General features: G+C 39.5%; 1 protein-coding gene across 2 annotated transcripts in view; it reads right to left on the bottom strand.

Moving 5' to 3' along the window:
- The window catches only part of LOC311079881 (uncharacterized protein), a 518,544-nt gene that overhangs the window by 390,775 nt on the left and 109,094 nt on the right, over nucleotides 1-18,675 (bottom strand). The window contains exons 6-10 of one of the 2 annotated variants that reach the window (XM_084109604.1): nucleotides 17,910-18,027; nucleotides 17,728-17,819; nucleotides 17,457-17,574; nucleotides 17,246-17,346; nucleotides 8,648-8,686 (exon numbers count right to left, since the gene is read on the bottom strand). In XM_084109604.1, the coding sequence (XP_083965730.1) occupies nucleotides 8,648-8,686; nucleotides 17,246-17,346; nucleotides 17,457-17,574; nucleotides 17,728-17,819; nucleotides 17,910-18,027 (468 nt within the window). Of the gene's footprint in view, nucleotides 1-8,647; nucleotides 8,687-16,800; nucleotides 17,167-17,245; nucleotides 17,347-17,456; nucleotides 17,575-17,727; nucleotides 17,820-17,909; nucleotides 18,028-18,675 lie in introns of those variants that run through there. The other variant, XM_084109603.1, reaches the window with a different exon arrangement.

The following is an 18,675-nucleotide window of genomic DNA, read 5'->3' as shown; positions in this document are numbered from 1 at the left end:
TTTTAAAAAAGTAACACTTTAGTTTAGGGTCTAATGCTCACTATTAAGTTTCATTAACATGCAGCTGGCAGGGTTAATCACTGAGGTCCTGAATGTGATGTAGGGCAGGCTATAGTCAGGGGGTTCAGGGGATCCGAGGAAATTTTGATTTCTCTGATCTATTATGTGCATTTTAAGGCATTTTGAAGGCCAAAAAAATAAACAAAAATAGGATAACAACAGCTTTAAAACCATGTCAATGGGCAGTCTGTCAGTGTAAACATAGGTCAACTGATAGGTTGATTTATGAATATTTTTCTTAGATATGTTCATTTACTGAAAGCTACTAGGAAATCTAGGTAATAAACTTTATTAAATTCATTCACAATATGTAGGCTACACATTCATCATTGATCTTATGCCTAATACAGGGCCGTAGACAGGGCTTTATCATCAAAGACGTCCTAAATTTGAGGTTGTTATGGGGTTCACATTTTTTTTCTGATATGTGCATTTTAAGACGTTTGAAGGCCTAAAAAAGGATAAGAAATAACTTTAAAACCATGTCAGTGGGCAGTAGATTATTTTTCAATACCTGCTCTCTCCTCATCTCCATCACCCTTTCTTTTTCTCTCAGTCTCCTCATCTTGCTCTGTCTCTTGACCGTAAACTGAAGCGTCGAGTCGTGAAGATCGCACAGAATCTGATTAACAAACCTGAAGCGAACACAAATTTGTGTAGCCTACACTTTATCACACATTTATAGGGGGGCTAGGCGGGTGTTTTTGACAATTGAAAGCCACCATACGAGGAGAAATCAATCAAATGAGCGCCGAGTCTATGAGCGTAACACACAAACTCAATTAACATACTGCGGTTAAATTTCTAAATGGGGTGTTTTTATATTTATAACATTTGATACAGTTCAGCAACATCACACGACCGATCACTTAACTTAATTAACCATCACGAATGAAAATGTGACACTGATTTCATAACAGTTCAATAAACAAGTAAGTTAATATTAAGTCACTTACATTTTAGACGAAATATTGACTGTTTTGGTCTATTTTAGCAGTGAAAATAGTTCCGATGAATCCAAACAAAGACCACAGCATAGTGCGTCTCACAGCAACACTCAATCATGTTTTGAATGATTCAGTTTTTTGAACGAATCGGTTGAGTCAAAGATCTGTCTCATTTTTGATGAATCGGCTGTTTGAATGAATCGTTTGCATGAACGACTCAATGACTCGCTTAATAGCACTCACTAATGACAAACCAATCAAATTCGTTTAGATTTTTTTAAATCAGTTCAAACACATTTTAATTTTTATTCAGGAGTTATGTATATACAAAACGATAACTTTTGATGACAGTAGTTTATTGATAAAAAAAATATTTATAATTTTTTTTTTTTTTTTTTTTCATCCTGTAGCCTCCTTGGGAACCACTGCTGTAGATCACAGTGTCTACAGATCCACTGCTCTCTCTCTGTCCGTCCACACACACACACACTCATCCTCGATGTGCTGTAGATCACAGTGTCTACAGATCCTCTGCTCTCTCTCTGTCCACACACACACACACACACACACACACTCAGCCTCGATGTGCTGTAGATCACAGTGTCTACAGATCCTCTGCTCTCTCTCTGTCCACACACACACACACACACACACACTCATCCTCGATGTGCTGTAGATCACAGTGTATACAGATCCTCTGGTCTCTCTCTGTCCACACACACACACACACACACACACACACACACACACACACACACTCCTCTGCTCTCTCTCTGTCCATGTTTGTCTACGTCTTCCTCTCTCTATCTCTAGATCATGGTCACTTAATCTGTATTTGGAGAGGATTTGTCTTTCTTTAAAATGTTTAACAAATAGATAACTGGCCAGTTTAGTGGCTCTATGAGGGGCGAGTAACATTGGAGTTTATTCTGGAGGGCAAAATGTGCTTTTAGTGATTCATCATGAGTGACTTTTAGATGTTTGTGGATTTGGTTAATGATAGGTTTGGGGTTGATGGGGAGTATATTCTGATGGACGAGTTGGAGAGCGAGTGTGTTCAGAGGATGAGGTTCTGCTGAGGTTTCATTGGCGAGGAGGGCTTTATATTGCACTGACTCTGGGTCAGACTGATGGAGGTGATGCCAGAACTGAACACATCTCTTCTGGATCTCGATGTTCAGCGGGTACAGGCCCAGCTCAGCCCTGCAGCGGCAGTGCATGTGTTTCTGTGAACCCCGAGAATATTTTTGCCAATTTCCAATTGTAGTTTTTCTACTGATGTTTTATCCAAATTTTTACAATTTAGTACTGGTCCCCAAATTTCACATCCATATAAAAGAATTGGTTTTATTATTAAATTATATAATTTTATCCAGGTTTTAATGGGTAATTTTAAGTGTCCACATCGTGACTTTATAGCATAGAAAGCCCTCCGAGCCTTTTCACCGAGTGTTTTCACAGCCAGACCGAAGCGTCCCGAAGCGCTGATGTCGATGCCCAGATAGCTGTAGCTAGTGCTGTACACACACACACACACACACACACACTCAGATAGCTGTAGCTAGTGCTGTACACACACATACACACACACACACACACACACACTCAGATAGCTGTAGCTAGTGCTGTACACACACATACACACACACACACACACACACACTCCACGTCCCTGCTGGAAGAACGCGGTTCTGTGGTTTCCGATCTTCACCGCACTTTTGCTGTTGGTGTACAAAGATTTTGAGGTCAGCCGGTTCAGTTTTTTGATACAGATTTTCAAAGTAAGATTTCCAAATTGTGCCATTCTGGAGTGACATCTCTAATTTGGGTTTTCCGAGTTTTTTATATAAGTTCCAGAAAGTGTTTTGATCCACTGAATCGTCAATTTCTTCAATTTTGGTTTTTAAATATTTTTCTCTTTTGTTCCACAGAAGTGTTTTGTACTTTTGCAGACAGTCTGAGTAAGAAAGCCGTAATGTCTGGCTGGACGGATCTTTGTGCTTTTTGTTAGAGAGTCTCCTGAGTTCTTGTCTGAGACCGGCACTTCATCATCAAACCAGACATCCTTTCTCTTTCTCTGTTTATTTGTTTTATGTTTGCTTTGATGTTTAATGTTAGATAGAGTCATCAATGTTTTGAATATGTAATTTAAGTTTTTTGTTGCTAATTTATTCCATTAACATCTAAACTGAAATCAGTGGACATAAATTCATCCAGCATTTTTAATATAGTAGGGCTGTTCATATTTTCTTTGAATTGGTCCGAGTTGGATTGATTCCTCTTGAGTTTATGTTTCAGAGGAAACAGTTTTTCAGATTTAAGTGGAGAAGTTTTAGTTATTTCTCATGGGGCTTCAGATAAAGCACAGTTTGGCAGTGATCGGACATCGGGAGCTGAGGTCTGACTGTGAAGGCATTAATAAAGCTTTGATCAATATCTGTTATTGAATAATCAACCACACTGGTTCCTAATCTGGAGCAGTGAGTGAATCTACCTAATGTATCTCCACGAGTTCTGCCGTTAATGATGTATAATCCTAAACCTTTACAGAGTTTCAACATTTGTTTTCCACTAATGTTCACTGAAGTGTCGCAGCTGTTTCTCGGTGTGATATTCGATGAGGAATGAAACGTGGTGTCATTGGGGATGTGCTCATTATCTACAATATTTACATTATCAATTTCTCGCCCTGTTCTGGCGTTTAAGTCTCCGCAGATGAGGATATTTCCTCTGGACTGAAAGTGTAAGATGTCAGTCTGTAATGTTGGGAAGCTTTGCTCTTCGTTATAGGAAGAGTCATGAGGGGGAATATAGACTGCACAGAGGTAAAGACTAGACTGATATATGACGGATTTCACTTCAAGCCAAATGGATGATTTTCCACTTTTAGCAACTTTAATCGAATGTTTTAAATCGTCTTTGTGCCATATGAGTATTCCACCCGAGTCTCGGCCACATTTAATTTTAGAATTTTTTGATGAGGGAACCATAATTTCCTTGTATCCTATTGGACAATGCAAGGTCTCATTACTACGACACCACGTCTCCTGAAAGATACAGATGTCCATATCTCTCACACTGCTGAGTTAGTCTTGGTCTGCAGTCTTATTACCAAAAGTAGAAGAGTGCAGACCTTGTATATTCCAACAACTGATTTTAAATGATTTCATGAATAGGTGTGTGTGTGTGTGTGTGATGCAGGTTATGTCCTCAGTCTGGAGCAGATGACGTTCAGCAGATGTCGTGTCTGGTTGAGTTCAGCGGCTGCAGGGTTCTGTGGTTGTTGAGCGGCCGCTGCGTAGCTCTTGTGTTGGGATGGAGGTCCGGCGGCCGGTCTGGGCTCTGCTGGAGGACGAGGGCTTCTTGGTGGCTGAAAGCTTCGCCTGTTATCGGAGTTTCTGCTGTTTCTTGCTGTGTTTCCAAGGGCTGTGCTTTTCAGCACTCTGGCGAAGACTTTCACTCCTTGCTTATTGAGATGTACGTGGTCATACATATGATGAGGCTGTATGTCTTTGTGATGGGCGAGATGAACATTGGGAATGAGTGCGCAGCTTCTGGAGAGTCCACATTATTCCCGTGGATCACGTGGAACGGCACATCGGTGCGTGGCAGCAGTGTGTGGACAGAGTTACTCTAGCGTCTGGGAAGCGTTGTGTGGCTCTGATCGCCACCTCTCTCATCACAGGAGCCACACGGCCCTTCATGGCCCTTAAATCATTCGTCCCTGTGTGGATTACGATGTGCTTGTAGTTTTCATGTAGGTTTCTCTCAGACAGGATCTGAAAAGCACTTCTTGTGTTTGGCACCAGATTTTCTTGGCTCTCATGTTTGGTAATAGTAGTCTCTCATTGACATATTTCCCATTAGAGTCCGTCAGGATAAGAGCATGTGTTTCTCCCGGGTCCTGTGCAGAGGAGCTGTGGATCTGGGGTGCTGGATCAGTCGAGCAGTGAGGCTCTTCTTCCACTGGTTGCTGTTCAGGTTGAGGGTTTTCCATGAGCATCTCTGGACGAGTCAAGGGTTTGGCAGAAGACTCTTTAGGTGCTGAAACAGAATTGAGTCTTTCTTTTAGATCTGTGATGAGTTCATCTTTGGTGCGAAGAACTGACTTCAAGGCCGAGAACTCCTCCTGCATTTCTTTTCTAACGTCTGTTAGTTGTTTTCCTAATGTTGATTTTACTTCCCTCAGTTCATCTTTGGTTTTCTGAAGTTCTTTTGGCATTTCTTCTCTGTGTCTCTGTAGATATTCAACTTCTTGTTTTAAGTTCTTTATGTCGATTGTCACTTGTTCCATGTTGTTGTCTTTCAGGTGGGATAGTATTAATTCTTTCATCTCCACGACTTCTACTTCCAGAAGTGAAAAGTTGTCTTTCATTCTTGACATTGGAGATGGGATCACAGTTGCTGAAGTCACTGTCGTCTTTTGGTCTGATTTTCCAGGGGAGGGAACAATGTTCGCATTCTTGTCCACTTCATTATGCCAGCTTTTTTATTAATTCAAAATCTTCAGTGAAGACCTTGAGAGCAGACTCTGATCCCTGGACCATGACAGTGCCATTTTGATATAAGTTCAGGGTCAAAAATCTTGTTTCATCATTTTTTTCAGCATCTTCAAATGCTAAGATCTGTCTGCCTTTACAGATGCCTCTTTTCTTGGTAAAGGTGAGATGTTGACAGAAGGCAGTGTGCCATAAAGGGCTGTGTTAAATAACTGCCACTGTTTTGAATTGTTTTGTTTATCATCTCTCAGTGGAGATATAAAACTGGTCAAAATGAGTAAATAAGCCAAAAATGGGGAAAATATGAAAAATTCCAGTTGTGTCCAAAATGTCCAAAAATGTTTTTTTTCTGTGCTGTTCTTTCAAACAGGAATCAAGCAAAAGTCCAAAGAGAGATAAATAGCACTGTCTATTCAAAATGTTTTTCTGCAGTAGTTTCAATTTTGATATTTTTAGGTCAAACCGTTCTTGTCTGTGTCATATAATGCAGGTCTATGGTCACTGTCTCAAAGAGCATGCACAGAGTCCAAATTAAACAATTCCCCATCGTCCAAATTAAACAATTCCTCATCGTAAGTACACATTGATGGCCTAAGACACGAAACGAGCGGTTTATGTGAGAAAACGAACAGTATTTATATCGTTTTTACCTCTTATACACAACCACGTCCAAGTGATCTGAGGGCGCGCGCATCCTGGTGTGTGACGTGTACGCAGACTGGTGCATAGATACACTAGATGTCGCATTAAAGACATTCGTTCCAATGAACTGCCGTAGACAAGGCGATATCTAGTGTATATATCTATGCACCAGTCTGCGTACACGTCAGATCTTGGACGTGCATATTATCAGAAGTTTATTTGCTGTACTGTAGAAAATTGACGGAACTAAGAAAAAAATTAAAAAATTAAATCATCTGCTGAATGCATATTTTCAAACAATTACATTATATGGATTACATGCCTGAAAACTATGTCTTATTGTACATAACCAAGATAGTATTTATATTCCAGTAATGAGCATTGTTATTAATACTGTTTGCTGTCTTACAGTGGGGAAAAGTGGAAAAACTCCTGGAAGCCAAGAGAAAATATTCAAAGTTCATCCTGAAGATGAGTGTGTGTGTGTGTGTGTGTGTGTTATGAAGCATCAGAGTCTGGGGGATCCATTCGCAGCGTGATTTATTAATAAGAGTAGTCAAACAGGCAAAGGTCAGAACCAGCAGATACAGCAGTGAAGACAAGGCTTAATCGTAGTACAAATCCAGGCAGAAGATCAGGGCAGGCAGCAAACAATCAAAGTCAGAGATCCAAGCAGAGGTAACGTAGGCAGGCAGTCACAGGAATAAACGCTCAGTAGAGTTCACAACAGTAAAACAAGACTTTGCAGTGAGGGTGAGAATATGTGAGACATAAATAGTCCATAGAATGAGGATCAGGTGTGACTGTAATCAGGAACAGTGCAGGTGAATAATGCAGTGCAGGTGTATGAAGTAATCAGTCCAGGTAGATGCAGGATGGGAAATGTAGTTTATGAGGAAGTGATCCTAGTCTATTGTGGAGCGCCCTCTGGTGGCTCTCGAGGGCACTCCAGCTGGTTATCGTTACAGTGTGTGTGTGTGTGTGTATTCCGGTGTATTTTTTGTTGCTAGGTTGTAAAATAGATGCCTTGTATGACTTGCAGTTTTGTCTTTCAGTGTTCAGACACAGCAGTTCTGGTTTATTCTTGTGTTCTGCTTCTGTTGCTGCTTTGTACAGAACATTATCTGTTCTCTGTGTTTGATGAGTGGACTCATAAAATGTTTTGAAATATGTCACTGGCTCTGTTCCTTCATATACTCTTGATTTTTACGATTGTTTATATTTGTTATTTAAGATTAAGAGCAAACATATATGCACCCTAAATGCATTTAATGATGTGTTTACTGCTGAAAATTTCAGAAAGCCACGTAATTATTATTATTATTATTATTATTATTTAATCATTAATTACCCTAAAGGACCTATTAGCCCACAGTCAAGATGTGTTTTTTTAAATCTATAATGTGTGTATGGGAGGATAGACCAAGATACTTTTGGGCCTTGGGTTAGAAGCATCTGAAGCTGGTACTTCCTTTCTCTGCAGGAAGAACACAAGGAAGACAGTGATTGATTACTATTAAAACACACATATATACATTAATAAATACATTGTGGATATTTTGAAAACATAAAATGGCTAAATGTCCAATAGTTAACAAAATAAAGAGTGTTCAGGGTTCTTCTTCATCTCTGATGATTGTTTCTTTGAAATTAATATACGGAGATGAATGACAGAAAAATGGAATATATTATTTTTGTTTGTTACTGAAATCTGTTTGGGTGATTATTTCATGGGGACAAGATCATTTTTATTTTATTTTTACTTTACTATACTATACTGAATAGCTTAATTGGTCGCCTATGTCTACTTTATCACTGTTAAAACGGTTACACAAGTCAAGTGCAAAATATAAATAAAAGTATACACACTAAATAATACAAATGTATTATTTGACCAATTTTAAAGTTTTACTACATTTTCTTCCTGGAATCCACCTTGAAATCCTGTTGGGATCAGGATGATCCTGTTTTTGTGGATCAAAGTTATCCAAATCCTACTGACAAGTTTTGAACAACACAAACTGAAGGTTTGATCCAGATTAAAACTAGGATTGGATTGCGTGATCTAATCTGATTTCAGATTCCTTCTTTCCCTTTTGAACAACCCATTTTCAAGATTTGATCCAATCCGAGAACCAAAATCCGATCCGCTTACCTTTGAACAACTGGCCCTCTGTCTTCATATGGGAACATTACAGATCATTTTTCAGATAGCAACAGAATATATAATGTGTTATTCTTTACTGTATGTTGCACCTTTTTTACTGGGTGGCAGTGTTAAATTGCTGAGTGTTATTACTTGTATTAACAATCAACTGAATTTTGTGAATTAAAAAAAGCACAAAAATAAAACACATTAATGAGCATCTCCTTGTGCTTCCCAAGGCAGAATAAAGTCATCAGAGAGACTGCACGCTGCTTCGGTGTCAGCTTTCTCTTCACAGCCAGGAATGGTGTTGTACAGCACTATCTTCTCTCTGAGTGTCTTTCTGAGCTCACCAAGTCTTCTCCGTTTGCGTTGCCTTGTTTGGTTGCTGTCTGTAAGTTTTAAAAAAAAAAATATTAGAAAAAAAAATAAGACTGTCCAGTTTGTCCAATGTTTTTTTTAGATGTTGATAATGCTGAGTCATCTCTTTTACAATGATCATCTTCTCCTCCTCCATGCGCCTGACCAGCAGGACTTGCTCAAACACTCGCCTCTTCAAGCGGAGACTCGACACTATTTCTGAAAATAAAAGTGGAGGGGAAAAAACTTCAAACACTAACACACAACATATTCAGCTTTACGTCTAGCACAGTGTTCTTCACTAGTCATTCTGAGGGCCTTGAGAATAATATTGATGAAGAACTTTATAAGGGTAATAATATAACAATATCCTAACTGTATCATCCCTTAAGTATGCATATAATAATGCAGCCAATACACATAATTGACAACAACTGAAACATCACACTACAATATAACAGAAAGTTAAAGAAATGCTCATCCCAGTATTAAGATTTTTTATTTTTATTAAAGACATATTGAAAGGATATCTAATTGGTAGGCAGAGTTATTTCATGCTTGGGTTGGATTTTGCCATTTCAGAATAGATATGGTTTTCTTCTTAAATGTGTTTGGCTATTGCAGCTCTTATATATAAAAGAAAAGTGATGACCACTACTAGTATAGAGTGTGTGTTACAGGACAGCTGTAAGCAAAATGTCCCGCTCCTCCACAGTACATACAAAGGCCCAGGGATCTCCGCCTCTCCTTCTCCTCCTGGGAAAGCCGGGCTCGACCCACCTGCATGGGCTCGTGATCGCTGACGGGGCTGACCGCGTCCCTGCTTCCGGACTGTTGTCCCTCGACCCCTTCAGGAAAACGATTAGTTTGAAGACGCCGGTCAGCTCGAGAAAGACGTGCATCCACTCTCATAGCCAGAGCTATGAGATCACTCAACTTGGTAGGAAGGTCCATGGCGTAGATTTCTCTTTGGACGCGGTCAGCCAGCCCATACAGGAACATGTCCCACTGCGCCTCCTCGTTCCATTGGCTCTCTGCTGCTAGAGTTCGGAACTCGATCGAAAAGTCAGATACGGATCTTTCTCTCATCTCTTCGGAGAGCCTCTGGAACGAGGAGCAGCATTCTTCCTGATTCTCCCACACCGCCATTCCCCAAAGCGCCGCTCTCCCAGTCAGAAGCGCCAACACAAACGCGACCTTGGTTCGCTCGTCGTGAAATGTCTTGGGCTGTAAAGAGAAGTGCATTGAGCACCTGGTTAGAAAAGATCGGCAGTAATTAGGTTCACCTGAATAAGCCTCAGGAACGGGCAGGCGGGGCTCTGACTGGGATGGGTCCGCTGGTGGTGGTGGGGGAATCGGCGGTGCGGGTGGCGGGTAGAGCCTGAACAGCGCGAGCTGTCTCGTTGAGATTTCTCTCCTGAGTGTCCATTCTCTGTATGCATTGATTCATAAATGCCTCCATCGGAGTTGAAGAACCACTCGCTGCTTCCATGCTCATGGTCAGAACACAACCGGGTAACCACAAACAACGATCTGACAAAGGATATGAGAAAGTGGTGAGTATATATAGGGTGATGAGATGAGCTGCAGCTGGTGACGGGAGTGATGAACTTGATTACTGATGAGCGCTAATGAGTCGGCACGCCCACACAGTCAATACACATACACACACATAACAACAGAACACGAGACAAGAAAGAGACAACGGATTTATGAACCGTGACAAAAGGCAACAGTGGCAAGGAACCGAAAAACTCCATCAGGTGACCTAATGGAGAAAAAAAAAACTTGGGAGAACCCAGGCTCAGTCGGGGGCCAGTTCTCCTCTGGCGTTTATAAACTAGAGACCAGATTTAACTGTAAGATTAAAAGTATTATACGAATGCCTGGCTGAAGAGATGCGTCTTTAATCTAGTTTTAACGTTTGATGTAAATAATTAGTTGTTACGGCGACTTATTTGTTCCCTCGTTTTAATAAATCGTGGACTCGTTGAACTAACAATTCCCTCCCTCACTTTGATTTAACGAATTACAACGTGGCCACAATATAGTAAAACGAGGGAACAAATTAGTATAACGTGCTGAGGAATTATTAATTCGTGGCCACGAAGCAATATTCACCAATTCACAAAAATATAGGTCTTTAGCATTTACTACTTAATTAATAGTATCAAACTGTTTTTCTTACCTGTGAAGATAGCTCTTTTGAAGGCCAGCTAGTGTTCTCGTACAGTTTTTTATTCCTTTTGCAAAAAAATTGCCGTTTTTTAATAAGCAGGAGAAATTTCCGACTTTAAACAAATATTAATACCCATTTAAATGCTTAGGATGTTTGCGTTGTAAAAATAGGCAATGTTTTCTCAGTCAAATCATAAAATTTCCTATTGATTCAATAGAACGCGTGAGCTCACTAGGGAACCAATATGGCGGCGCGGTGGCTTCACTGTTTATGACGTCATAAGCTATCTAGTCATTCTCATAGACAGTAAAAGAAATGGACACAGCGACCCCATAGGTTTCAACGGAGACAAGTGAAGTCAATTAGAAGCACTGACTTCCTGGGGGTCGAGCGTACTGCGCAGACTCAAACTGAGCTTGACGACGTAGATGTGACGTGAGCAGCCCGTCTGTCTTCTAGTAGCTGTGCCGAGAGAAATCTGAATCATTCCCTTCCGAAACTTGCAGAGACGGAGAGCGTGAGTAGGTGCTGTCCATGAGCTAGGAGCAGGATAAACTTTTGCTAAGTACTCTGATTAATTACTTTTTGTCATTTTGCCTCCACGTCCCCCCGATTGTGCATGAGCTTCTCCTCCTGTCCATACGGTAATTTCTCTAATGTGCGACAGAGTCGCAGGTTATGATGCAATCGTTAGCCTATTTTTACAAAAATTGCTTCTACGGGGCCATAACGTAAGCTACAAGGTAATGGAGCCTTTTATACATTTTTGTGTTTCTTTAGAAATAAAAAAAATGGACAAATGGAGTCTTTAAACGCCTCAGATGTAAAGTTATTCGCTGTCAAAGTGACGCCAAAATGAATGGGAGTCAATGGAATGCTAACAGCAGGTGGGGGTCCGCTAACCAATGGCGGCGCCCGGGGAACCTTCAATAAAATATCAAACCCTGCCCCCCTTGTCATTCTATCCACAACTTTCCCGAACTCTGACCTTTCTCGTGATTGCTATGACAACGTAGACCAAGCCGGTAACGAACTTCCGGTTTACGTTAGCCTGAACAAGATACTGCTATCAAAGAGCCTGGACAAGCCCAAACAACTTGCTTGGGTAATGAGGAGTAGCTTAGATCAGGCCCAAAAAAAATCAAGCCCGACCCTACCTGAGCCCATTGTGTCCGAGCCCGGCCCAGCCCGACACATTAACTGTAATTATGAGCCCGAGCTTAATTTAGACCCAACCATTTTTAATACGTGGGCCATTATAACCAGGGGCGGTGCCAGATATATATATATTTTTTTACATGTGCTGAGGGGGTGCTAGATATATTATAATACTTTTAATAAATGAGCAAAAATTGGCCACTTAATATTTAATATTCAATTATTTTAATTGTCACAATTAAAGTATTCATTTTATTAAATTGAACAACACAACATTCAGCATTCAATCAAATATTATTAAAGATTTATTATTATTAATAATGTTATTTCAACACAATATCTCGTTATTTCGACATTATATATGTGCCGAGTGTGCGTGCAACAAGCAAGATGTGCATTTGTAAATCTGGTGACACGCGTGCATTGATTTTTATTAATAAACTAGTCTTTTCTGTCAGTGTCTGCTGCAAAGATGAAGTTGACGATCGCCATCTCCGTAGTGAACGCGCCTGAATTGCACATCTTGGATTAGCCTATTTCTTCGTTTAAAGACATTTAAATCTTTCTTTAGATAGGCTATATTTCTCATGTCTGAGTTTCGGTTAATTTATGATGAGATGTGCTCCTGTTCACGTGCAATGCCAGTGACCGGTGCCTCCATGTCATGATTTATATTGTCTGCTATGCTTCTTATTTATTAAATCCAGGCAATTGGTTGATGCAAAATTTATTCAAATTAAGATACAATTTATACAAAACGAAATTCACTTTAAAGAAAGGCTTTCTACAAAACAAAATTTAATGAAGAAAATGAAGTTTAATGTCTGACCCATTAACAAAATCATGTCTGACCCACGTCTCCCGATGCATCCTATATGGTGTTCACTTTTCATAATCAACATAGATGGAAAAAATTACATTATAATATTTGAACAAATATGAAACTAAATGCTCTTATTTAATGGCTACAACAAATAAAGTAGGCCTACATACTCTCTATTTGTACAAATTGCTGCACATTCAAGTTAATTCTCGAATTAATTTTCAAACTATTGAAAACAATAAACATACCACTTAAAATATATATAATTGTACTGCAGTTTTTTGTAAGTACAAGAAAAACTCTTTCTGCGTAGAGGGTCCGTTTATGTTGGAAACAAGTCCCATTCATAAAATCCTTCAGTTTTCGCGTGTTGTTTGTTCACCCCACAACGGTACAAGTTGAGCCACAAGGAGCCATTGCTTATCTGTCAGCATCAGAGGTGGACAGTAACAAAGTACATTTACTTGAGTACTGTACTTAAGTACACTTTTTGAGTATCTGTACTGTACTTGAGTATTATTTTTTCTGTAAACTTTTTACTTTAACTTCACTACATCTGAAAGACAAATATCGTACTTTTTACTCCACTACAATTCTGTCAAGGTCCTTGAGTAGAAAGTAACATCAGTCAGTGGATGATTTTGGTTGCATTTTGGTTGGAAATGAAAGTCGGGTTGATGTCAGGACTCGACTGATGTTGGTTTCTGACGTCAACCCGATTTTCATTTTCAACCACAATACAACGTCTTTCCATCGTTGGAGATCAATGTCAATCTGACATAAACCTGATTTTCATTTTCAACGTTGGGTTTGGTCTTCTAAATGCAAATGTTGTCCTTGTTTTGGAGCACACTAGCTTATAGATAACAGTAAGGCTAACATATTCATACTAAAAGCCAAAAAACTTTAAATAGGGCAGTATTTGAGGGAACAGATTTGGGTGTCCGAAACCATTGTGGACGTTATTGAGTGCACTTATTCAATCTCACATTCAATCCCACCACTGGAACTGTGTTCTATAAATAAATGTGATATTGATATGAGGGTAGGCATAGATTCAGAGGCATACGGTACTGTAAGTATTACATAAAACAATGCAACAATAATAAAACAATGCATTGACATTTACTTTTTACTTTTGATACTTAAGTATTTTTAAAAACGAGTACTTCTGTACTTTTACTTAAGTAAAAATAGGTCTTTACAACTTTTACTTGTAACGGAGTAATATTTGACCAGTAGTATCTGTACTTTCACTCAAGTAAGGAAGTTGTGTACTTCGTCCACCTCTGGTCAGCATTACTACTTGTTAGTAATCAGTTTCACCCGTTTGTACCGCGACGCAAGTATCCCTTGTGTGCTAGCTTTATTACGCGTTAAGCTAAACCGGAACTGAGATACCGGCAACAGGAAGTATCAAGTGTCATGGCGACGCCCACTAAGACTTGCAGGAAAGTTGTGGATATCAAGAAAAATCGTATTCACTATTTTTTTCAAAGGCGACCGTTATTTAGAACGTATCACTTTGTTTCCATGGTGACGCGTCATTGCTAGTCACGTGACACACCGCAACCACAATAGTGCTGAATGACTGACTGCTTTTATTTCTTTTTCCCTTTTTTTAATTCAAAATATTCACAAATGTGTTAGCTATAGCATGACATATCTGGTATTCCGATATATATTTGTCAAATATGTGCAAGTGGATGTGTTTTGTTGTTTAAAGTGTAACTTGCAGGTTAACAACCACAGCCAATTAATGTGTAAATTAAAGTGCTCTATATGTATATATTTAATTATTTCTGTCTTAAAATGTGTTAAAATAACATTTATTGGGGTTTCTTCAAAGGTAGCGTGTTTTTCAGTAACTGGGTGATGACGTCATAAGAGGCACTTCGCAACCCATACTCTGCTAGATTCCTACTGTATTATGGCTATTTGGAGAACGACTGAGGATGTGGGAAACCATCAAATTCTTTATGGACCACAGCCGTCATGTAGAATAGCAAGGAGGGACAACGACTCAAGACATTATTTACTTACATGGTGTCAGTCGGTCCAAATCAGAGCTGTAGAGATGCACACACTGCACAGGCACCAATCGCTAGTCTCATCGACGCCTCAAACGTCAAAGCACCTCAAAACGCCTAATACCCTTCCTCAGTCCATGCTTTATCAATTTCTCACGATTTAATTAGCGATGTTTATTGTCAGAAAAGAAAAAGAGAGATCGATGTCCCCATCACTGTGTTTGTGTGGGCTAAGCCACTCAATTGAATCAGCAGTGGAGAGTGTGTGCTGCCGTGAGGTGAATGCGTTTTGGAGTTTCACGAGTTCACATCTACATATAATTATTACGGTAAAGGTTATGCGTATTTGGCGTGCTGTCCGGGTGGAGGGCTCCGAGCTCGGAATTTCTGCCTGAACCCAGAGTACTCCCCCCGTTGGTAAGAGTAGATGGAACTAGAAGTGAGGAGATGGAACTAAAGTGAGGAGATGGAGTGGAGGTGGGATGCTGACAAACTGTCAAGGAACAGAGGTCGGTTCTGCTGTTATTTATCTTGTCCTGAGGTGATTACTGATTGATCTCCACTTGTGCTAATTGGGTTAATTATCTGCACCTGCTCCTCCCGAACCTTGTTAATAAAACATCATTTAGTGGAACAGCTCAACCCGCGACCGGCTGATCTGACGTGCCTGAACAACCCGTTTGTTTTGCGAATAGCTTATTCTCATTTCAGGCAGGATCACGGCCCCCTTGAAGTCAGCACACACGAGTATGTTTACAATTTAGTTATTTTATCCATAATTTTTTTTTTTATCAAATAAAAAATAAAACATACAACCAACTTTTCTGTAGTTATGTAGTTATGTAAGGCATCTATAGCTTTTCAAAGAAATACAACATTGAAGAGTACCATACTTAATGCATGAGTAATTACATTTAGGTCATAGTCAGTGAAGTGCTCGCTGCATATGACGGCTGACTTGGTCACAGAGGCAGCAGTAAAATCCACCCGATTGGTAGCCACAAACCTCACCCAGGCACGAATCAACCTTTTGTCCTTGAGGAAATTGTGGGCCCTGTTGTTGAAGAATTTGTACATCCCGCACAAACACAACAGTTTACCCTTTTGATAGGTGAATAAGGCAAATATAGCTGCTAGCGTACTATTGATTATGCCGGTAACTCTACTAGTGAGTTCCTCTTATGACGTCACGCCCCATCTAGTGGAAGGGAGCGGGAGTGCTTAAAACCACTGTTAAAAGTGCCAACTTTTCATATTATATTCAGTATTTTGGTATAAAAAACAATGGTGGGCGGTTCTTATCTTTATGTTTAATAAACACATTGCATTATCGTAGTGAAAAATTTAACCTGCAATTTACACTTTAAACACCTTTACAACAATCGCGTTAGTTTGAGCTATAGCGTTATATGCACGATGCCGCCATGTTAGTTTTTGCCAGTTCAGGGAATGAGTGTGTGTGGTTTACATGAAGCTTCTAGTAAGGGTTTCACTGAGGAGGAAAAGTCCCTGAGGAAAGGGATTTCTTTAAGAGCGTTGCAACAAACGTCTCAACCGTCACTCTTACCTATAAACTTCTTTTATTTATTTTAGTTGTTATAATTGGTAAGGAAAACAAACTTTTCATACTATGTCATAGTAATATAATTTATTATTTACTCTGGTCATATTTTGAAATGTCACATTTATAGTTTTAAATGTAAATAATATAAACTGATAAGTGAGTAGACTAGGTAGGCTACTGTACCTTTACTGTGGCGATCCAGGAGACGTCCGCTATGCGCTCTGGCTCTGACCACAGCTTACACACACTCTGCCTCGCTCTTTCAGTGAGAATTTAAAAACTATATAACTTTATACAATTCATATATTTTACTACATAATAAATATTTGTAGTACAGGAGTAACAATAACAGATTATCACTATGTATTCATAATATTTTTACTTCATATCACTATGTCTTCATATGGGAACATTACAGATCATTTTTCAGATAGCAACAGAATATATAATGTGTTATTCTTTACTGTATGTTGCACCTTTTTTACTGGGTGGCAGTGTTAAATTGCTGAGTGTTATTACTTGTATTAACAATCAACTGAATTTTGTGAATTCAAAAAAGCACAAAAATAAAACGCATTAATTAGCATCTCCTTGTGCTTCCCAAGGCAGAATAAAGTCATCAGAGAGACTGCACGCTGCTTCGGTGTCAGTTTTCTCTTCACAGCCAGGAATGGTGTTGTACAGCACTATCTTCTCTCTGAGTGTCTTTTTGAGCTCACCAAGTCTTCTACGTTTGCGTTGCCTTGTTTGGTTGCTGTCTGTAAGTTTAAAGAAAAAAAATATTAGAAAAAAAATAACAATTACAAAATGCAAGTTGAGTGATGTAGTATCAAATACCATTTTGTCGATACGGATCATGCTTCTTTCTTCGGATGGAATAAATAATCTCATGGATTTCACTCTGGAGCTCTTCCTGCTACTGTGAGTCCTGTGTCTCTCTTGAAAACCAGAAATAAGCAAAGTCGACCATTACAGAAAACACAGTATCACTGCAAAAATGTAGACAAATATATATGGAAATGTAAACACCAGCGACTATATTACATACCAGTGGCTGCCCATTGCTTGCCATCACACAGCCACCGATCTGCGTCCTCCATAGAGATGTTTAACTCCTGCTTGAGACTCTCAAGATCGGCTGCTTCCACTTCTGCTCTCTGTGTAGTCTATTTAAAAAGAGAAAAAAATGACAGAAAACACAGTATCACTGCAAAATTAACCACAATTGCCCCTGAAAAAAATGCAGGGGAGAGCACAATCACATTCATAGTGTCTCCAGGGCCCAGGAAACACCTTAACGTGCAGTCTAGGCTTCTTACTTTGACAAATCTTTTCACCAGTGTCTTGTGGAGACTCTCCACCTTCCTATTGCTCCATCCCATGGCAAGTACAGTAATCATATCTCCTCTGCCTATAAAAAAACAAAACCAATAAGAACAAATCAATTGTACAATCTAGCATTGTGTGTCAAACACACTGGTTAACCCTTTTTTCAACCAACCTGACTTGGTCCTGTAGTTTGTAGTAAGAGCTGCCCTTGAAAGGAAGCGATTGACCTGTTCCAGCTCTTCACCAACAGTGTTTCCTGCACCCTCCTGGCTTCTCCCGCCCCACCTAACCTGCTCCAGAGAAGAAGACCAAGACCTTTATCATTCAATGCTTATTTATTAGTTTGTGTAGCATCAATTGAATTTGGTGCCATGAGCAAATTTTGATATGTTTAATATTTGAAAATATAAAATGTTCTGAGGTAGGATAACAATGAAAGAAAAGCTTTCACAACTGCAATTGTGCAGTCAGGACTTTTGGACGGGATCAGGAAGCATATCCTGCAAACAACCCTGCGGTTAAACCAGAATGACCAGTACTGTTGTAACAGTGTGATCACTGATAGTGATGTTAACTATGTTTAAAAAGTTCATAAGCATATACACACACACACACACACACCCAACACACACAGACACTAAATAAGTGGTTTTAAACTTGTCCTTGAGGATACCCAGCACTACACATTTTGTATATCTCACTTATATGACACACTTGATTTAACTCATCAGCTCATTAGTAGAGACTGCAAGACCTGAATTGTGTGTGTCAGATAAGGGAGACATACTGTACACAATGCAGTGCTGGGGTCCTCCAGGACAGGTCTGAAAACCACTGCATTAAAGTATTTCAATAATGTTTACTACTCTTGACTTATGAAAGGTGCATATTTACCGAGATAATAATCAAGCTACATTTTTCTGATGCTGTAAGGATGT

The sequence above is a fragment of the Abramis brama genome (assembly GCF_963993115.1).
Source record: "Abramis brama genome assembly, chromosome: 1".
NCBI classification, from domain to species: Eukaryota; Metazoa; Chordata; class Actinopteri; order Cypriniformes; family Leuciscidae; genus Abramis; species Abramis brama.
This window is presented reverse-complemented; position numbering and strand designations above follow the sequence as displayed.